The following is a 23,176-nucleotide window of genomic DNA, read 5'->3' as shown; positions in this document are numbered from 1 at the left end:
CACCAGTTAAAATTCTGATTTAAAACAAATAACAGTTCTGAATTTTAGGGTTTTCTCTCAAAACCCTAAAGAAAACACAAAGATTTTCCACCCGCACCTCTCAGACTAAACCAAGATGATCTTTTCTAAAGTCAATCACAAGAAAAAAGCCTACTTTATGAAAAAATCTCTAGCCGCCACCTTCTGGTTGATGCAAAACCCTAATCTTGAGGATCCGAAGCTTCTTCTGATTCTTCATGACTACTGGAACTCTCCCAGACTTCTACGATCTCTTTAGTAGCAGCCGCACACACCTCGAAGAATCAGCCGATCCTCCTTCATTGTTGAAAAACTTCCAAACCTAGGAGGTTCTCATGCAGTCGGCTTAATCAGACTAGCATAAGAGCTCCTAGATCGGCTCTGATACCAAGTAGTCGATCTAGACTGCAATCAGTCTTGAATTTAAAAGAAAAAAGGATGAAAAATTTGAAGAGAAGAAGTACACGAAGAGAGTTTCAGAAAAAGAGAGGGAAGGTTATGATTTCTACCGACCCACTCTTAGTATTTATATAACTATAAAAGGGCTGAATTGCCCTTATTGCTTACATGGCAAATAGAATAAGAAATAACTAATAATAAAGCTGAAATAACTAACTGAAATAACAACCAACTAACACTGTCATATCTAACAGAAATATTGCTGCCATACGAACACTATGGGGACCACATCAGTGTTCTCTACGGTAATGACAATCTTTCCTTCAATATTTTTTTTGGAGTTCTACAGGTGGCACTATTTGATCTATGGATCATTATGCTATTTTCTGGAGTACTTGAAGAGCCAGCAACCATGGAACTTTCTATGGAAAGAGAGCCTGTTTCAACCATATGCAGATACTTGTAGTTTTCTCATGGGCTGGACCTTCTCTCGAAGATTTTCACACTTCTACTTGAAGAGATTTTGTAGTAAATTGGAATATTGTGTTAGGTGTAGAGTATGGTACACTGCAAAGCATTGGGTGGCCTTTTGCTTTTTCCTGAACAAACTCCCTGAGAACCTCCATGGTACCACCCTCATGTAGTCAAAATGGAGTCCTTGCCAAGCTTAACACATCACTGTAAACCAATGGAATTCTTGTCCCAATTTAACCCAATGTAATCCAGAGACACTAGCAACATTCTCAGCAGATTAGTTTCTGTAGCAGCTTTTTGGTATGGATGCCTGAAATGAGATTGAAAATTTTATGCATCTGCTTAATCAAAGTAAAAACTTTTTGAATTAACCATAATATCAAGCTATGTGTCATTAGCAACAAGCTCAGAATACTATAATGCATATCATATCTGAAATTTGTCAATTTGGATAAAAAAATTGGTACTTTACTTGATGTGCAGCTTAGCAATGGTTAAGATGTAGGCAATTCATGCCAACTTTTTTGGTCAGCATCAAGTCTTAACCATCTTATGATACATGATATTCTTGGAATAAAATATATAATTTTGTCAACACATTTATATAATGGAAAGTTGCCATCTAGATTTGCTTAACAAATCTAACTTCATATATAAATGTAAATGTTTTAAGGCATAATGTGACTGTTATATGATAAATTGGCTTTCAGTGGGCCAATTAGGAGAGCTGATGCTACCAAGGCAGAGATCTTAGCTGCTCTTACAGGTCTCCGATGTCAAAATGTTAGGCTCCCCACTTTCCATCAAAGGTGACTGCTAATACGATAAATTGGCTAAGGCAGAAGAGTGGAGGTCCTTGGAGGCTTGCCCATCTGCTGGCTGAAGCTAGAGAGATTTTGGCCTCTCTGAGTGTGAAGTTAGTTTGGATTCCCAGGGAACTAAACACTGTAGCTAACAGCTTAGCCAAATCAGGAGCCTATAGAGTTTCTAGGTTTTCTGATTCTTCTTTGCCTTCCTAGTTATGTTTCTGCCTTCTAAGGCTCTTGTACTCTGTTAACTTTTCTCAGTAAACCTTTCTCAAAAAAAAAAAAGTGACTTATATGGTAATGCTCCTGACAAGAATTTTTTTCTTTAATGTTTGCTATCATTTTCATTTGCAACTTGCTTATCTAGGTTATACAACATAATTACAAAAAGATTGTATCATCCCCATGCACTCATCTCTAGGACTTTGAGAACAGATGGGCCATATAAATATAGAGTTCACTAAATTCCAAACAATGTTTTCCTAAACTTTCATGCCATTATTATCTTCCATACTGGAGAAAAGGAGGGGAAAACTCAAGTACCTTTCAGCCTCTTGAAGATCAAATTTCTTTGCTCTAACCAAGTCACTTTTATTGGCAGCAATTGCCATAATTATGTTTTTGGATGCCATTTGTTGGAGTTCTTTAACCCAATTTCTCACCCGAATGAAGCTGTCAGTGTCCATGATATCATATACCAAAAGTGCAGCTGCAGACAATGATTTGACAGAAAAACTATGAGGTATAGATATTGGTTTTGAGATATTACAAGCTCATTAAAGTCAAATGTTGGAGGAGACAACATCTTGAAGTTATATACACACCATCTGCATCACGATAGTATATTGGGCCCAAAGCATGAAATCGTTCCTGTCCTGCTGTGTCCTGTCATCGAAGAGCAAATCGTCCAATATCAATAACAATTCATGCAGCACATAAAGGACAAAATGCTGACAGACAGTTCCCTCCTAACCACTGAAGGAGACTCTACAACACTATAAAATGGTTAGGAGAGAAGGACAGTGGCCCTTGGCATCTAATATACTATCTGGATGAAACAAGAGATATTATGACTCGGATGACTGTAAGAATTAGATGGATCCCTACGGAACTAAATTCTGTGGCTGATGGTCTAGCAAAATCAGGGGTTCATAGGGATTCTTTGTTTAGTGACCACATGTTACCCTTGTAACTTCATTGGAGAGTCATTGCTTGCAGCTGTACATCTCCTCATATACCGTGTTCTATCTTTAATGAAATTGTTACTTTCTTCAGGAAAAAAAAAAGATTGGTCTAGGCCTATCTTCACCACCTCAATTCAATTATAAGTAATGTTTCTCTTATCAGAACTCAATCCTATAAAGTTGGATGACACATATAATATGAATTCAGTGAAATCACAAAACTGTCAATGTCTTAAAAGCACAAAGCGAGGTGCACACCTTTTCAAAACAAGGCACAAAAATGCAAGAAAAAACCAAAAAAGTTAAAAATATATATACAAAAGTTAAAATTTTAAAATATTAAACATAATATTAATTAAACAAATAAATTTAAATTTTAAAATACATGTTAAAAAACTATTATCTCAAATTAAAATACATAAACATAACATGTAAAACATATTCAAAATGAAAATTAAAAAAAATATATCAAGCATAACATATAAAACATATTCAAGCATGTAAACTCTCATTATTTTTTGTCCCAACTACATTATTTCAAATAGCTAATGTGGTGTCAAACATTTTGCATTCCTGATTCTACAAGCCCCTTTTGTACCAAGCCCCTTGAGGCAAGCCCAAACAATTCTATATTGGGGCCTTAAGTTCTTAGTCCCTACAAAATATATATATATATGTTTTGTAATTTTAGTTGTATTTTAAAAAATATCTTTTATTATGATGAATGAATGAACAGAGGACCCCCTATTTGCTAATGTTGTTCATTCATTCGTCCTAATAAAATATATTTTTAAAAGATAATTAAAATTACAAAATCATTTTTTAGTAGCGATTAAGAATTTTTTATAAGACCCTGATATGGAACCGTTTGGGATTGCGTCAAGGAGCTCGGTTAGGAGTTTGAGGGCAGAGCCCTGGCCCAACTGTTGGGCATAAAAAGAAGCAAAATGTGTGTGTGTGTGTGTGTGTGTGTGTTTGAAGAGGTAAGGTAATTTTATTCAAAAACTGAGAACATACAACAGAGCTCAGGCCAAGATAAGCAGCTTGAGAAAAACACAAGTTACAATCTCCAACAAGACTGAGACTGAAATAAAAGAGGCAAATTCAGGTGTCTGAACTCCTCAGTAACAGACACCCAATAAATCAGCTTGCCCACTGCTCTCTGTACTAGCTCATCAAGACTTTTAACTCTATTACAGAAAATTCCGTTGTTCCTTTCAATCCCAATGGACCACAAGACTGCTGCAGAGATGGTCCTCCACACTAATTTTCCTTTCTTACTTAGGCCTTTTACCTTCCAACAGCACAGCAGCTCCTTAACTGACCTAGGCATAAGCCAGCTGATGTCCATGGAATTCAGGAAATGCTCCCACACCTAAGAGGAGACTGAGCAATGAAGACAGAGATGATCTGTAGATTCTGGGAGAGAATGACAAAGACCACAAGAAGGATCTAAAATTTGAATGCCACGCCTCTCAAGATTAGATCTGGATAGGCATTTGTCTAGGGCCATTGTCCACACCAAAAAGTTGGATCTAGATGGGCTTGTTGGATTCCAGATCCGATCATCTGAGTAGCAGGGAAGTCTGTGGGGCCTGAGCTGCACATTTTGGAAGCTAGAGACTTGACAGAAAAACAACCATCAGGGTTCCATTTCCAGCACCATTCATCTTCCAAGGATAGGTCTATCTTCTACTTCTGTAGAAGCTCCATCAGCTCCATAATCTCTTCACCAGCTCCCAGTCAAATAAGTTCCTCCTAAAGGGGGGGGGGGGGGGGGGGGGGGTCCAAATAATAGAGTCTCCAGAAGAACAATAACTCTCAGCCACTGAGAAATCTTGGTTAGAAGCACACTAGAAAAGGAGAGGAAAAGTATCAGCCAATGGGCCTTCCAAACACCAAGGGTCCTTCCAAAATTTAGTTCTATCCCCTTTGCCTATCTTGACTGAAACTCCTTCCAAGAAAATAGAGAAATTCTTCATGATGCCTTTCCAAAGGGAGTTACCCCAAATTAGAGGAGGATCCCTAGATCTCCAATTGCCCTACTCCACCTCATATTTTCCAGCTATAAGGGTTCTCCACCAAGCATTCCTTTCAGAAGAAAACCTCCAAATCCACTTACTGAGAAGGGCTGAATTAAAATTCTTCAGTTTCCTTATTCCCAATCCACCTTCTGCCTTAGAAAGGCACACTTGGTCCCACTTAACTAGGTGAATTTTGTTTTCATCTTCCCAACTCCTCCAAAGAAAATTTCTCTGAAGCTGCTCCAATCTTTTTGCTACTTTGTTTGGGATAGGGAATAGAGACAAGAAATAAGTGGGCAGATTAGAAAGGGTACTTTTTACCAGAGTTACCCCGCCCCCAAAAGAGAGGTATTTTCCCTTCCAGGAAGCTAATTTTTTCTCCAATCTTTCAATGACTGGGTCCCAAACCGAGGAAGAAGACCAATTTGTCCCCAAGGGCAGACCCAAATACTTCACAAGGAGGAATTTGAAAAGGTGCATGCCTGGGCTGAAGCGCAAGGCGACCAGGCACACGCCTTTTGAAAGTGTTGCGCCTGGGACATAGGCAAGGTATATTCCTTAAAATGCACCTCACTTGTGCACCTAGGCACACTTTTAAATCACTGAAAACTATTTGATAGTTTGGCAAGACAAGGAGTGACTAGAAATCAACTTTATTGGGTGGTTGTTTCCCAAGGTGGGAGCATGTAATATTTAAGTAAAAAGCGATAAACAGAGGGGCAGGTAGCAAGATCTAGTCCAATTATGGGATGCTTGGCATAACTCTAGTTGTACACATTTTAAACCCAAAAAGTAATAAAGCTTTGATTTGTTATAGATAAGGTAAAAGTTAAGTAAATTATCATATGAAATGCCAAAAAAAAAAATTATCATATGAAACATAATATCAACTATATTGATCCTTACAACAGATACCAATCTGGGTAACAGGGCCCACCTAATTTGCCAAGTCCATGAAGATGATGATGGATGATTACAAGAACATCCAATTTTTTCGGAGCTTCATGAAATTTGAGTTAGTTTGTTCAACTTTATTTTATGAACAACCTCCTGTACATGAGTACAATCCTTCGGTGCTTTCATCTATTTGGAAATCTGGAACTTTTCCCATAATTTATCCACCCAGTGCACCCACCAGTCTAATTTCAATAGATCCTACACCCGTGCACTATCACTAAGTTTGAACCATAACATTTTCGAACTCTACCTAGTATCATGAATAATTATGGACATATAATTACATAAAATGCTAATAAGAAAATATATTATTTCCATAGTTTGTCAATTGCTACTTCAAGCTAGATCATTGCTGAAAAGCTCAATAATCATTGATAAGTAAAAAATATTCAATGATTAGTGAGGCTTCTAGAGTAAAGAGGCAAGCCGCTAATGCATGAACCATAGAAAATATCATCATTGAAAAAATTCGGGAATCATATGTTTTCCAAATACCCACATTGATAGAAAACAATCTCATTTAGACAATGTAACTCAAACATCCAGAAAGAAAAGAAAAAGAAAACGCACCCAAATAGCTAGAGTAATGGGGACACCTTCAACGACAAGGCGCTTTGTCAAATAGGAAGCTTGCACAGTTGCTTCTTGCTTCTCAGAGAAGACATTATTAACATACCGCAGCACAAGTGAGGTTTTCCCAACTCTACCTGCATAAAACACCATAAGACCTCAAAAGATTAAAAAGAAAAACTGAACAAAGGGGGAAAGGTTCTATACAATAAGGTAGTGAAAAGCCTTTTTGGATAGGCATAGCAAACTTGAAACTATTAGAATAAACACAATTTCCTTAATCAAATTGCCCCTGATTTACTTCAGGATATGTAGTGGAACTTAGCATAGGCTTTTGGATTCTTAATTATAACTGATCATTTCGCAATCTAATTGGAGTAAACCACAAACAAGGTCCTCATACCTGTGGTATGTAAAGACTTCTCAAGTAAGCCACATCTCCCCTCAACATACAAGGAAAAGAAACCTTAAAATATGGGTTGCATGGATGCACTTTGATGTAGGATTTTTTTTTTTTTAATCATCCATGCACTTGGATGTAGGGTTAATAGCTCAAATACCAATTTGATGTAGAACTAGAACAAAACAAGGAAGAGTCTAAGGAATTAACTAGCTGCAGTAGGGTCTAATGATGATTTCAGGATTAAAGGTAAAGATTGGTTAGGTTAGGAAGAATCTCAAGGCTTAACTGCAACAATTGCAAATTCACACCAAAACCATGAAAAGTTTTGAATTTGGAAAAACATTGAAATTGGAACCTTTCAATGAAATTTTGTATGTATATCTGTCTTAGATAGATATAAGTGTGACCAAGTTTGGTAAGGTTTGGAGTATGTTTTGCAAAAAGGATGAAAGTTTTGGGGTTGGAAACAGAACTCAAAAACCATGTAACCTAGGGTTCTAGGTGGAATTTTGAGATAATATTTGGAGGATGAATGATATTGAGGATCTAAGAGAGGCATCCAATTATGGGAACAATTGGAGAAGCAAAACAAACTTGATTTTATTTATTTAAGAAGAAACAGTTGTACAAGTAAAAAAAGGCCATTCAACTTTGATCCCAGCTATCTAGGGTGTTGGGACAGAAACAACATGCAGCTGAGCTGCCCTTCCTCCTTTTCTAATACTATTTTTATTACAGTCATTTCATGGTCCTGGCTCACCCTGAACTAAGTTTTCTCCTGAAACTTCTGCTCTGGTTAAACTGCCAAGATATTTGCTGAGCTGATCTGGCAACCATCTGACTGAGTAATTCAAACTGATAGCCAGCTCTCTAACATGTATAACATGAGAATGCAAGGAGAAAACTTAAACATTCCATACTATAAGATGATCTGGGAACCATCTGACCAGCTTTTATGGGGGGCACCAGGTCCAGGTTTTGATGTAAATCCATTCCATACTATCTGCAAGGCTCCGTTTGGTTTGTGGGATGGGGATGAGAAAAAGAGAATATTCCAAAAATATTCCTTTTTCTCTTATTTGTTTTGAGGGAAATAGAGGGATGGGGTGAGAAAAATGTGGGATAAGAGATCCCAAAATCATGGAATCGGTGTCGTACCAAAACAATGCAACCCCGGTGGAAAAACTTGAGAAACCACTGTTCATTGCCTTCCAGCGACGACGATGAACAGTGCGACCCGATCCATTCAACACTGTTTTCTTCACCAGATACTGGCAAGGAACCACTATTCATTGCCTTCCCCATTCGAACAGAGGAGGCAGCAGTGGCAAGAGGAGAACCAATGTGAGGGGCAGCGGCGATCTACTACCATCGAACAAAAGAAGCGGCGGTGGCAAGAGAACCAGTGCGAGGGGTAGCGGCGATCTGCTACAATCGAACAAAAGAGGCGGCAGTGGCAAGAGAACCAGTGCGAGGGGCAGCGGTGATCTACTACCTTCCCTGTTCTCTATCTCTCCCTCCATCTTCCTCTTCTCTCTTTTCCCTCACCTTCTTTTTCTTCCTATTCTTCCTGTCTTCCTCCCTCACCTTCTTCTTCTTCTTCTTCATCTTACATGAATCCGGCGAAGAACCATGTCGTGACAATGCTTTTCCTATTATTTTCCCATATATAAAACCAAACACTGGAAAGTTAAATTTTTACACTTTCCCATCCCATCCCACCCAAATCTTCCCACAAACCAAACGGTGCCTAAGGAAAATTAAAGATACCAGTAGGGGTGGCAACGAGCCGAGCTTTTCACGAGCTACTTGAGCCAAATTCACTGGCTCGATTATTAAACCAGCCAAGCTCGAGCCTACTAGAGCTCCGCTTGTGAGGCTCACGAGTCGGCTCAAATATATATATATATATATATATATATGATATTTAATATATATAATAGTAGATGTTCAAGACTGCTATCAGCCTTGAACCCTAATAGATTTCAGGTTCGAAAAAAAGGAGAAAAAGGTATAGAGGAGAGAAGAGAAAGAGTAGAGAGAGAGCAGTAGAACACAAGAATTGAAAAGGAAGGACAGAATCTGAAATATTCTGCCGCCGCCACTTCTATTTAGTATGTATAGGTTATGCTAGTTACATGAAAGGACAAATCTGCCCTTGGTATTTACATTACACATAAAACAATATAAAACTGAAATATAAATAACAACTGGAATAACAGATTGACCATCAGCTAACCCTAGGATGACTAGGGCACATTCCACCCTACGGACAGAGTGGGACCACATATGTGGGACCCACATCAGTGTTCTCTACACTCCTCCTCAAGTTGGGAATAAATGTTTATCATTCCCAACTTGGATAGATCCGCCTCTAGCTTCTTTCTTGATACGGCTTTAGTGAGGATATCTACTAGTTGCATGATGGATGTGATGTAAGGGAGGCATACTTCTTGAGATGAGACCCTCTCTCGTACAAAATGTCAGTCAACTTCAATGTGTTTGGTTCTGTCATGCTGCACTGGATTATGTGATATATTAATAGCTGCTTGATTATCACAATACAGCATCAAGGGCTTCTCATACTCAATACCCAACTCCTCAAGTAGAGATCTCAGCCATAGGATTTCAGCCACTCTGTTAGCCATTGACCTGTATTCTGCTTCAGCACTAGATTGGGAGACAACACTTTGTTTCTTACTTCTCCAAGAGACAAGATTACCTCCCACAAGAGCACAATATCCTGAGGTAGACCTTCTGTCATCAACACTCCCAGCCCAATCGGCATCCATATAGTCCTCCACCTTCATGTGGTTAATGTTCTTGAACAGTATACCCCTACTCGGGCATCTCTTCAAGTATGCTAATATTCTTTCTGCCGCAAGAAGATGTGTGGTTCTAGGAGAATGCATGTACTGGCTGACAACACTAGCAACATAAGTAATATCTGGCCGAGTGAGGCAGAGATATAGGAGCTTTCCTACCGATCGCTGGAACATAACCTTGTCTTCAAGAGGCTCCCCACTCTCTGCACTAATCCTGTGGTTCTGTTCAATGGATGTATCTGCAGGCTTAACACCTAACTTTCCAGTTTCTGCCAGCAGATCTAAGACATATTTCCTCTGAGAGATAAAGATCCCCTGTTTGGATCTAGCAACCTCAATACCCAAAAAATACTGAAGCACACCAAGGTCTTTCACCTCAAATTCTTGATGAATGAGCTGTTTAAGGGACTCAACCTCATGGCTATCATTCCCTGTCACCACAATATCATCAACATATACTGCAAGTAGTGTCAAGGAGGACTCTACCCTCTTGATGAATAGAGTATGATCTGACTGGGCCTGTACGTAACCAAACTTCACAAGGGCTAGTCTGAATCTATCGAACCAAGCCCTAGGTGACTGCTTTAAACCATACAAGGCCTTGTTGAGCCGGCAGACCTTCTTACCTGTTTCTGCATCATAGAATCCAGGAGGCAAACGCATGTAAACCTCTTCCTGCAGGTCTCCATTCAAAAAAGCATTTTTCACGTCCATTTGGTATAAAGGCCAAGTGTGACTTGCTGCAAGGGATAATAGAACTCGAATGGTGGTCATCTTGGTTAAAGGTCTCCAAATAATCTATACCATAAGTCTGGGTGAACCCTTTTGCAACTAACCGAGCTTTATACCTCTCAATGGATCCATCTGCATTGTGCTTCACGGTAAATACCCATCTACAGCCAATTGGTTTCTTTCCTTTGGGCAGATCAACTAGCTCCCAGGTGTTATTTTTCAACAGGGCATCCATCTCAACCTGCATTGCATCTTTCCATTCCGGGACGGATAGGGCTTCTTGCACTGTTCTTGGAATAGGGACATTGGCAACAAAACTAAGGTAGGACCTGTAGGTAAAGAGATAGGCGACCATAGGATAAAAACTGGGAAATATAGTGGATTGTAGATGTGGTACAATGTCGTTTCCCTTTATGGACGGCAATCGGAAGGTCAAGGTCATCTGTAGGAGGTGAAATGGCAACAATAGAGGAAGTCTCTGTGGGCCCTGGGACTGTAATACCTAGACTTGGAGTTGCATATGAGATTGGAGCTGCCCTGGACGGCTGATGACCAGAATCAACCTGCCTGCATCGCCTGTGATAGACCCTCAACTCCTGATCCCTCTGACCACCCTCACCATTGCAGCTCTCATCGCCCAATGGAGTAGGTAAAGGAACTGCTCCACTCTCACTACTCTCCCCCTGAGGAGAAACCCGAGGATAATAGGGTGTCTCCTCGAAGAAAGTGACATCCATGGAGACAAACTTCCTCCCCGAGACAGGATCATAGCAGCAATAACCCTTTTGAGCTTGTGCATAACCAAGGAAAATGCATTTGGAGGCCTTGGGTTCGAACTTGGAGTGATGGGGTCCGAGAAGCTGAACAAAACAGGTACAGCCGAATGTTTTAAGGGGAATAGAAAACAACTCCTCACTTGGGTATAGAAGGGAAAAAGGATATCTCATATCAAGGACCCGGGAAGGAACCCGATTAATAAGATATACCGCCGTGAGGATAGCATCACCCCAGAAGCGAATGGGGACATTGAAGGAAAACATAAGACTTCTAGCCACCTCCAAGATGTGCCTATTCTTCCTTTCTGCAACTCCATTCTGCTGAAGTGTATGAGGGCAAGAGCTCTGGTGTATAATCCCATGATTAAGAAGGTAAGATGCCAATGGTTTAGCAAAGTATTCCTTTGCGTTATCGGATCTAAGAACTTTGATCTTGGCATCAAATTGGGTTAGGATCATTTGGTGAAAGTTTTGGGTCAGGGTAGGAACCTCATCTCGTGAACACATGAGATAAACCTAAGAAAAACGGGTATGGTCATCAACAAATAACAAAAACATCTGTACCCACCCATGGAAGGGATGTGATAGGGCCCCCAAACATCAGTATGCACAATATCAAAAGAATTATTACTCATTTTATTACTCAATAAATAAGACTTTCTACAATGTTTAGCAAACTCACAACTTTCACACTGCAACTGAGACAACTCAATAGACTCAAATAAAGTAGGAAACAGACTCTTTAGAAACCGAAAGGACAAATGACCCAATCGGTTATGCTTTGGCATAACCGGACTCACACTCTGAGAAACAAATGACACCTTCTCTACTGACTCTTCCTAACGAGACCTCTCCCCGAGCAGATAGATCCCATTCGTCTCACGGCCAGTCCCAATCACCTTCTTCGTCTCCAAGTCCTGAAAAACGCATTGATCAGGGAAGAAGGTTACTGAGCAATTCATATGCTTGGTAATACTACTAACTGAAAGAAGATTAGTATCAAGCTTAGGAACGTGCAAAACAGATGATAGGGAGATAGTATCTGATAACTTGATGTCACCCTTCCCAGAAATAGGGACTAGGGAGCCATCAGCAATAGATACTTTATCCCTACCAGAAGACAAATGGTAAGTGGTAAATAGTAAAGGCAAGCTAATCATGTGGTCGGATGCACCTGAATCTATTACCCAACAATGAGAGAAGAAGAGGAAGAAGAAGAAGAACAGAAATGAAATGGGCGGCAGTATGTGTTCGGCCAGCCCTAATCTATTATATATAAGGACATTACATAATGTTACATAAATGGACAAGAATGCCCCTGATTAGTGATGGGACACCTAGTCAAAATAAACACTAAATAAGATTAGGCCCAGTAACTAAGGCCCAATAACTAATGACTTAAGACCCAACAAAGATAAACATACAAACTAAGACAGTCGAACCAGCACTCCCCCTCAAGCTAAGCATGGATGTCAATCATGTTTAGCTTGCCAAGTAAGTCCACAAATTTCACTGTAGCTAGCCCTTTAGTCAGAACATCTGCAATCCGCATCTCCTGAGACAATTCTTTCTCTAACAAAGTGACGGTCTATCTCAATATGTTTTGTTCTATCATGTTGCACTGGGTTATTTGCAATGTTGATGGCTGCCTTGTTGTCACAATACAACCTGAGAGGGCACTCAATCTTTATTCCAAGTTCACCAAGCAGGATCTTCAGCCATAAGAGTTCAGCAACACTGTGAGCCATAGCTCAGTACTCAGCCTCTGCACTAGATCTTGCAACCACATTCTGTTTTTTACTCCTCCATGTAACTAAATTTCCTCCAACAAAGGTACAGTATCCGGAAGTAGACTTCCTGTCCCCAACTATCCTTCAACTTCAATTTTACTGTTTTTCCTTAACAGAATCCCTTTCCCCGGACAAGACTTCAAATATCTGAGGATCCTTTCCACAGCTCTCATGTGAGGGATCTTAGGAGTGTGCATGAACTGACTGACAACATGTACAGCATAAGCAATGTCAGGGCGAGTAAGGGACAGGTAAGTCAACTTCCCCACCAGCTTTTGGTATCTTTCCTTATCAAGGTAGTCATCTCCTACTGACACCTGTAGACCATGATTCTGTTCTATTGGAGTATCGGCTGGCCTACACCCCGTCATGCCTGTCTCTTGAAGAAGATCAAGGATGTATTCCCGCTTACATATATAGATGCCCTCTTTGGATCTTGCAACTTCAATCCCAAGAAAGTATCTCAGTTGGCCCAGATCTTTGATCTCAAATTCAGCAATCAAAAACTCCTTTAGTCTTTTAATCTCTTCCTGATCACCCCCTGTAATTACCATATCATCCACATAGACAATAAGTGTCGTAAGTTTGCCATTTCTCTTCCTTATGAATAGGGTATGATCTGCTCCACTTTGAGTGTAACCCCCTTTCTTCATGACTCCACATAGCTTCTCAAACCAAGCTCGAGGGGACTGCTTAAGGCCGTATAGGGCCTTTCTCAGTCTACATACCTTCTTGCCAAAAACATAACCTGGTGGAGGATTCATGAACACCTCTTCATGCAGGTCGCCATTCAAGAAAGCATTCTTCACGTCCAACTGATGTAGCTCCCATGAGAAATTTGCAGCTAATGATAATAGAACTCGGATTGTGTTGAGTTTTGCCACTGGAGCAAAAATTTCTTTGTAGTCAATCTCTTCTTTTTGAGTAAACCCTTTTGCTACCAGTCTAGCCTTGTACCTCTCAATGGACCCGTCCTCCCTGTGCTTCACAGTGAACACCCACTTGCATCCAACAGTGCCTTTCCCTTCTGGTAAATCCACTAATTCCCAAGTCCTTGCTTTCATTAAGGCTTTCATTTCTTCATCCATAGCCTCTTTCCATTTTGGGTCAGATACTGCCTCAGTATACCTGGTAGGAACATGCACAGAAGATAGAGCAGACACAAAAGAACAATAACGATGAGACAACTGTGAGTGAGACACAAAATCAGCAATGGGGTATTTGATAGTACAAGAACGAATAGACTTACGAAGGGCAATAGGAAGATCTAAGTCAGAGGAACTGATAGGATTACCTTGAGTTTATGAGACAGGTTGATCCGAGTCCAATTGGTCGCTGTCATGAGTTAGAGGACCCTTCTTCCTTCTGTTGTAGGTGATTCTGATATCTCTTTGCAGCCTGTTGGAGTCTTCAGTAATATTTGCAACATCACTGGTAGTAGCTGGTACAATGGGAGCCTCACTAGATTCACCCGGGATACCACAACTAGGTGGATTAGGAGGAGAAAATGGAAGACCTGAGGTCGAGAGAGGTACAAAGAATGGGGGAACAGAAAAATCCTCTTCCATCCCACTAGTCTCCCCCTGAAGAGGATTCTGAGAAGAGTGAAAATAGGATTGAGACTCAAAGAATACCACATCCTTTGTGACATATTTTTTCTTGGTGACTGGATCATAACACTTGTATCCCTTCTGAGTAGGGGAGTACCCCAAAAAGATTCCCTTTGTAGCCCTAGGATCCAATTTGGTTTTCTTTGGATCCTTGACATGTATAAAGCATAAACAACCAAAGACTCTCGGTGGAAGAAAAAAGTCAGGAAGATGAGGGCAAAGAACAGAGAAAGGAGTTTTCTTCCCCAATACCTTGGATGGCATTCGATTTATCAGATATGGTGCAGTAAGGATTGCTTGAGACCAATAGCTTTTTGGAACTTTGTGCTGAAATAGTAAGGCTCGAGCAGTCTCCAATAGGTGCCTATTCTTGCGCTCAGCAACCCCATTCTGTTGGGGGGTACTAGCACAAGATGACTGATGAATCATTCCAACATCCTCCATAAACAGATTCAAGGACCTTTTAAAGTATTCTGCAGCATTATCTGACCTGAATTGTTTGACCTTCGTACCAAATTGTGTTTTAATCATTTTGCAAAATGTCATGGTTACCCGCGGCACTTCTTCTCGTGCTTTTAATAAGTAGATCCATGTGCATCGAGAATAGTAATCAATAAAACTGATAAAGTATCGAAAGCCATCAACAGAAATAATGGGAGAAGGACCCCAAACATCAGAGTGGACCAAGTCAAAAGAAGCTCGAATTTCATTACTTGAAGTTGAATAAACAGTTCTACATTGCTTTGATAGTTGACAGACTTCACAAACTAACTCTTGACTTGAAACACCTTTGAATAATTCTGGAAACAACACTTCCAATGATGAAAAAGGTAAATGACCTAGTCTAGCATGCCATAGACGTAACCTAACTATTGACTCCACATTGGACTGACTACAAGTAGCAGATGTTTGCAAGGCCGAACTGATGTCTGTATCAAGGTAGTAGAGACCTCCACACTCATGACCGCTCCCAATCGTTCTCTTCATCAATCTGTCCTGAAAGACACAATGAGTAGGAAAAAAGGTTATGCTACAATTCAAATTTTTGGTAAGCTTTGAAACAGATAAGAGATTTGAACAAAGATTGGGAACATGCAAGACAGATTTTAGTGAGAGGCCCCTGCTTAGGTCAATCACTCCCTTCCTAGAGATGGTAGAGAGATAACCATCAGCAGCCCTCATTTTATCTTGGCCAGACATTAAATGATAGGAAGAAAATAGAGAAGACATGTGTGTCATGTGGTCAGTTGCACCAAAATCAATAATCCAAGAGGCAAGATCAATAGAACTAGTTGCACAAAAGGCAGAGACAATACCTGATCTGGCAAGGGAGGAGGATGGAAGAGAATTGGTCCTTAGACGGGCTAGGGCCCGACTAAGTACCTCTACCTCATCGGCAGTAAAACCCAAGGACCCGGTTCGAGGGGAATTAGAAGTCTGTCCCATGGAAGAGGAAGTAACTGTAGATGTGTGTTTTGAACCATCATCACTTTGACCCATAGCCAAATTCACACTTGCAGATTGACCCTTTTGATGCTTCTTATCTTTCCTTACTGCAGCTGGCTTCAGATGCGGATGGAGAACCCAACAGGTCTCTTTCACATGCCTTTCCCCTCCACAGTGGGTGCACTTCAGATGTCTTTTGTCAGAGTACTTGTTTCCCCTTTGATTTGTTGAGATTAGGGCCGAATGCTCCACAGACTGTTCAGCTAGTTTTGTTTGAGTATCAACCTGCATCTCTTTTCTTCTCACCTCTTCATTCCTCACAAGGTTTTAAACATGATGTAAGTCTGGCATTTCATCCCTTCCCAGAATTTGGGATCTTATGCTCTCATATATAGGATCTAGGCCAGCCAGAAACTTAAATGCTCTACCCTCTTCAATTTGTTTGTCATGCTTTTCTTTGTCTTCGGCACTCTCCCAATCAATGATAAGGTAGTGATCTAACTCTTCCCATAGTCCTTCTAGTGTAGCAAAATATGTTGCAACACTCATATCTCCTTGCCTCAAGGCAGCAATATCTTGATTCAGTCTGTAAACTCTAGCATTATTCTTTTTCTGCCCATAGGTTTTAGAAACATTTTCCCATATCTTGGCAGCCGTGGAAAAATGTTGAACAGTCCTGGCTACTCTTGGAGTCATTGAGGTAAGTAGCCAGGACATAACTGTAGCATTCTCTTTGCGCCAAGTTCCATATTCAGCAATATCATGATTCAGTCTGTAAACCTAGCATTATTCTTTTTCTGCCCATAGGTTTTAGAAACCTTTTCCCATATCTTGGCAGCCGTGGAAAAATGTTGAATAGTCCTGGCTACTCTTGGAGTCATTGAGGCAAGTAGCCAGGACATAACTGTAGCATTCTCTTTGCGCCAAGTTCCATATTCAGCACTTCCCACTTCTGGTTCATTCTTCTGCCCGTCTAAGTAACCAGTGAGTTCACGGGATGTGATGAAAAGCATGGATCAGACAGACCATTCCCTGAAGTTGTACTCATCCAACGACACACTTGTGATCTGTAGGCTGTGCAGATTTGGATTCTCCAGATTAGGAGACCTCCCACAAGCTCTAACATCTCTAGAAAACACTTCCCCGGATATCGAAGACATCTTCACTTACTTGTAAGTGTCAAGACTATAACCGCAATGTATAGAGAACTGTTTCACACTTACGGAACTTGTTGCATTGTAAACTCAGTCCTGAGAACCAGACACAGAGCTGAAACACTGCACACTGTGCCCAAATTACTGTTGTCACCGAGTACTACACTGCAACTTGCTATGTTGGCTTCTACTGTGTGCTAAGCACTGCTATCGCAGGTTATAACCTCACCCACAAACAGTTCTAGGACTGCTGAGATCAATCCTTCTGCCTAGATATGTTCTACACAGATCTATCTTAGCCGAATGGCTACAGTCTGTTGTACTGTGTTTATTAGGGCATCAGCCTCTGGGTCTAACTCCCCTTGGGCCCTACAACCAAGGGAAACCCTAGATGTAGGTCTAGCTGTGTTCTATGACCAACCCTAGGGTTTCTTTGCAGCAACCAACAAGAAGGATGGGAGAGTTACCTACGAGTAGAAGAAGATGCGGCTGTTGTAACCAGTCGAAATATCAGTGCTCTGATACCATGTTTGCTGAAATAGGGCTGTCGAATGAGAGAAGAAGAGGAAGAAGAAGAAGAACAGAAATGAAATGGGCGGCAGTAATGTGTTCGGCCAGCCCTAATCTATTATATATAAGGACATTACATAATGTTACATAAATGGACAAGAATGCCCCTGATTAGTGATGGGACACCTAGTCAAAATAAACACTAAATAAGATTAGGCCCAGTAACTAAGGCCCAATAACTAATGACTTAAGACCCAACAAAGATAAACATACAAACTAAGACAATCGAACCAACAATCCCTACCAGAAGGCAAATGGTAAGTGGTAAACAGTAAAGGCAAACTAGTCATGTGGTCGGATGCACCTGAATCTATTACCCAACAAGGTTCAGTAGTACCTGGAGCTGAGGCATGGTAGGCTGAAGCTCAAGTACCTGAATGTGCGAAGGCAGATGCGACAGGAGCTGAACTTCCAACTTCCTTTTCTAACTGTATTAGGGCAGCCCGAACTACAGCTAAGGTCTCTAAAGGTGTTCCTCTTGTGCCAAATGAGGATGTTGAATCAGTGTTCACGGCCACATGAGCATTGCCCTTCTTGCTTCTCAACTTTGCCGGAACCAAGTGAGGATGCAGTTTCCAACATGTTTCTTTTGTATGTTTGGGTTTCTTACAATGTTCACATACCACATCCTTTTTGTCTTCCTTCCTCCTGTCCTTTGAATCACCCCCTAATTTGGGTTCGACAGCTACAAAGGTTGGTGTGAGAGGCTGAGGTTGCATCATAACTTTCCTTCTGGTCTCTTCACTATGTACTAAGGAGTATGCCTGAGAGAGAATCACACTCTCTAGTCAAAATCTGTTGCCGCACAATATCATACTCTGAATTTAGGCCGCCAGAAACTCAAACACCCGGTTTGTCTCGACCTGCTTTCTATATATCTGTGCATCTTTGGGACTCTCCCACTCAAGAATCTCTAAGTGATCAATCTCACGCCACAGAGACTACAAGGTAGAGAAGTATACTGAAATCGGTTTCTCTCCCTGTTTAAGGTTTTTCACTTCACATTTCAATTCATATGCTCTGGCAACATTAAGGGGTTGGGAATAAGTTTCTTTCATGACATCCCATATCTCCTTAGCTGTCTTTGCCCACAAGTAATTTCGGCTAATATGAGGCTGCATAGAATTACACAGCCATGTCATAACCAAGTAGTTTTCTTGGATCCACTTGGTATACTTAGGGTCTCCCTTGGGGGGTTCTTTCACATCTCCCAAGAGGTACCCTAATTTACCTCTTCCCCCAATAGCCATCACGGCTGATTGGGCCCATTCCAAATAGTTTGATCCATCAAACTTTACGGTTGTAATCTGACCACCTGTCTCAGAAACACTACCATAATTGTTGGTCCCAAAAATGCCTTCTGCCTGATTTTTAAACTCCATCTCGGTCAAGTCTCAAAAAACAACACTTGGACTACCAATCACAATCAAAACAGTGTAGGACCAATCTGTATTCACAGTGTATGTGCACAAAACAGGTATAAATCTAATCTGAAACCAACTAGCAAACACAACAGCAGCAGTCCGTACAGTTATCACCCCTTAAGAAAGTTCGAAAACCCCAAAAGGATCTGAAAAATCAGCTAAGAAGCAGGTCTGATATGCTTGGCAGAATTAGGGTTTTAATCAGTCCTTAAAAAAACATTTCAGTTGCACATTCCAATAAGTACCGTACAGATAGAATTGTAGTAGGGTTAATATGAAACCCTAAAAGTTGATCAATGCTAACAAAACTTGAGGACATCTCCAGGTAAATCGCAAGGTTCAGTCTAACATTAGGGCTTGCCGCAAGCTTATTAGGGTTTGCCGCAATATCACTTTCAAACCCTAGAGTAGGAGAAAAGAACCCTAAGGCAGTTCGGCCCAACAATAGGGTTTGCTGTAAAACCCTAGAGAATAGAAGAGAGAAAACTCTAGAATGGTTCGTCCACCCTTTTCAGATAGGTCCAACCTATCCTCTCTGATAATACTTCTCTTAGAAAATAAATAACTTACAAGAAAAAAACTGTTCGCTGCCTTCTAAGGCTACCCGAACCCTAGTCTTCTCTGATTCTTCCTGATCACCAACACTCTGCAACCGTGACAAGTCTTCAACAGTTGCTAAACCCTCTGGCGATCTCCAAGAATCAGTCCACGAACTCCACTTTCTCAGCTTCCAGCCCTAGGGGATTCTCATGTAGTCGGCTGGACTAGACTCACATGAGAAACCCTAACCTTGCTCTGATACCAAGTAGATGTTCAAGACTGCTATCAGCCTTGAACCCTAATAGATTTCATGTTCGAAAAAAAGGAGAAAAAGGTATAGAGGAGAGAGGAGAAAGAGTAGAGAGAGAGCAGTAGAACACAAGAATTGAAAAGGAAGGACAGAATCTGAAATATTCTGCCGCCGCCACTTCTATTTAGTATGTATAGGTTATGCTAGTTACATAAAAGGACAAATCTGCCCTTGGTATTTACATAACACATAAAACAATATAAAACTGAAATATAAATAACAATTGGAATAACAGATTGACCATCAGCTAACCCTAGGATGACTAGGGCACATTCTACCCTACGGACAGAGTGGGACCACGGCTGTGGGGCCCACATCAGTGTTCTCTCCAATAATATATATAATATATATTAATATATAATATATAATAAAATTATAGAAAATAATATATATAATATATTAATTATTATAATTCTTAATTTTTTAAATATCAAATATATTATATATTATTCGGCTCGGCTCGGCTCGAGCCTGGTACTATTCGGCTCGGCTCGGCTCGAATCCACCCCTAGATACCAGTCAGCTTCATCTGTTTGTTTTTCCTCTCTACTTTTGTTTTGGACAAGAGATGAGATATTTCTCTTTTATCTTACAATAAACAGAATTCACTATTACCAATAAATAGAATAATCTAAGAACCCTTTAGCTGAGGGAGATTCCTGGCATCATAGATCTTCCTAGGTTCCATATCACGAGAAACTACTAATCAACGAGCACAACAAATTTGGGAAGGATTTTGCCAATGCTTCCAATGACAGAAAAAGAGTTGCCGTAGAAGTAAGGCTTACATCCCACCCTCAGAATGTGTGGCACATTTGCTCTTCATAGCTGAATTCCAAAATGAAATCTTCAAAGCCACCTCTCTAGCAACATAGTATTTCTTTTCCTAACTCTCCCAATTCCCATTCCAATTTTGCTCTTTGCAATTGCAAACCATCTTCCAATTGATATGATGATATTTTCTATTTCTTTGTTCATACAAGGTCCTCATAATCATCTCTGTCCTCTTGACAACCTTACCTAAGATCTAAAAACAGAGAAAAGGAAGACTAGCATTCTGAATGTGGATTTTGATGAGAATAATCCAACTCCAAAAAAAAAAAAAAGATGTAAACTGTTTTTGGTTGTATAAAAATGAAGGAAAACAAATGATTTCCTTGAAAAATGATATTCAATAGGAAAATGAATCATATTCCTAATTTTCCTGGTAGCTCACTTAACTTGGAAAACAAAACCTGAATGGTTGAGAAATATACAAGTAGTGAAAAGCATGAACCAAGGGGGCCAACCTCTGTAATTTACAGAATATTAGAAGGAATGCCATTTTCCTCTGTTTAGTATTCACCTTTTGGAAAATGTTCGTTTTCTACAGCCATTTTACAAGTAACCAAACACAGTAAAATAGCAACCTTCAGGAAACTGTTCGTTCTCCTTCATTTTATGTGCAACCACATGGAGCCATGGTTACTTTTCGAAGATATCCAACTTCTTTCCACCACTTTGCTCCAAGGTTCACTGGATATAGGCCTGAATATCCTCGATTATCTATTTTTTCTCCCTTTTCTTAGTTCGAAATTTCATATTTGCATTTCATACCTAGAAATAAAACAGATATAAACATAGCATTCCAGTGAAAGAAGTTGCTGAAGCTAGTTCCATTATGTTTCAGAATAACACACTCCGACATTCAACTGTCCCACCACTTGGCGGAATCCTCCAAGTTGTTTCCCTTGGGATTGAATTTGAGAATGTATTCAAATATTTAAGTTTTACATAGAAATCACAAAACAATTATCGCCCTAATGGCTGCGAATTTATATGTAGAGCATTAAACGGTATCTTGGCCTTAGGCCCAATCTGATATCTTCCATGACGCTGATATTACGAATTTTTGTCAGTATGACCTGTGGCATATAATCCATCTTCTTATTTCCGAATTTCACAGTAAAACGAACTTCATGCATTTAAGTTACAGCTCTGAACAGATGAAACGAAAAAGCAAACCCTACCCAACATAGCAATTCAAGATGCTTAACAAAACAAAATATGATCATACAAAAACAGATAGTTTCTAATCAAAATAAATGTTAAAGGAGATCCAACTGAAGCATCGGGGCTTCGAGTTTTACCATCGCCAAGAAGAACGAGCTTAAAGGTGAGAGCCTGAGGCTTTGAATTCATTATATGATTTATCGGTAATCAAGCTCATCAGATGTCACCGACGAAGAATGATCAAGAGAGAGTGAAATTTCTTCAAATATGATTTCGAATCAACGTCTTTGGTTCTGAGAGTCTATTGTCGTTCTTGCGAAGAAACGCGGACAAGTCTGGAACGCGTGTTTAACTCAAATGCAGACCAAAATCTCCAACGACAATGCGGACCTCGCACGCATTCCGCATTGTCTGGTCACGAAATGGTCCGCATTCCAATTTCCATTACGAAAGCAATCCATCAGTCTGGTCACGAAATGGTCCAAACAGTTGATTCTGTTTTAAGCGCTATTATCTAAAACTCCCCATCAATTTTCTACGTTTCTCTTAAATATACCCTGAATTTTCTTATTTAAAACTTACCTTCCGTCAGGTCACCGTTAGTGACCATTAATATAAATTGTCTACCTGAGCAGATCTATTTATAACTTTTAATGACCAAACTAACCCTAAACTGTCAGTCATGCTTTGGAATTTGGACGTCCTCTGGTTCCCATATATTTGCTTCTGACAATCCTCGTCCCAAACTTATTCGTACTGTATTTCCTCTGCACCCATGTGAGCTTCCCAGATCCTGCTATCTAATGGAAAGTTACCATCGATATGGAACATTGGAACATTCCAGGAGCTGGTTGATCTTCTGTATAGTTGGTATTCAACTCATTGAGCATTGTATATCGCAGCTGCAACTAACAGAGATGGCGTGGGAAATTGAGCAATATTTCATACTCAACCAGTGAACCAGGTAAAGCTCGATCACGAAGAATGAGAGAGAAAGCTCAAGCTTCTTGTCAGATTGAGCTGCTTTGAAGAACCTCTTCATGAATACACATGGGGTAGGAACAGACATATTGAACTGTATTGTGCTAACCATTAGCCTCCCCTCTCTCCATCTCTAGTACCTCATTGCTTGTGTAATCCTTATTAAACAACAAGAAACACAGACAACCACT

The 23,176-nt window shown here is 40.2% G+C and overlaps 1 protein-coding gene across 6 annotated transcripts in view; it reads right to left on the bottom strand.

Moving 5' to 3' along the window:
* LOC148870501 (uncharacterized) overlaps window positions 1-22,540 on the bottom strand; it is a 50,170-nt gene extending 27,630 nt beyond the window's left edge. For 3 of the 6 annotated variants that reach the window (XR_016107220.1, XM_088969708.1, XM_088969709.1), the window contains exons 1-4: window positions 22,142-22,540; window positions 6,433-6,569; window positions 2,522-2,582; window positions 2,241-2,406 (exon numbers count right to left, since the gene is read on the bottom strand). Coding sequence is in view for 3 of the 6 variants with exons in the window: in XM_088969708.1 (XP_088825834.1) it covers window positions 2,241-2,406; window positions 2,522-2,582; window positions 6,433-6,569; window positions 22,142-22,193 (416 nt within the window). In the remaining 3 variants the exon portion in view is untranslated. Of the gene's footprint in view, window positions 1-983; window positions 1,202-2,240; window positions 2,407-2,521; window positions 2,583-6,432; window positions 6,570-22,141 lie in introns of all 6 variants that reach the window. The other 3 variants (XR_016107222.1, XR_016107221.1, XM_088969710.1) reach the window with 2 other exon arrangements.
* Between the last annotated feature and the right edge of the window lie 636 nt (window positions 22,541-23,176).

This window comes from Nelumbo lutea, chromosome 2, assembly GCF_056320005.1.
Source record: "Nelumbo lutea isolate HS-2025 chromosome 2, American lotus-T2T, whole genome shotgun sequence".
Taxonomy (NCBI): Eukaryota; Viridiplantae; Streptophyta; class Magnoliopsida; order Proteales; family Nelumbonaceae; genus Nelumbo; species Nelumbo lutea.
Note: the sequence above shows the minus strand (reverse complement) of the source record. Positions and strands in the feature narration are given on the sequence as shown.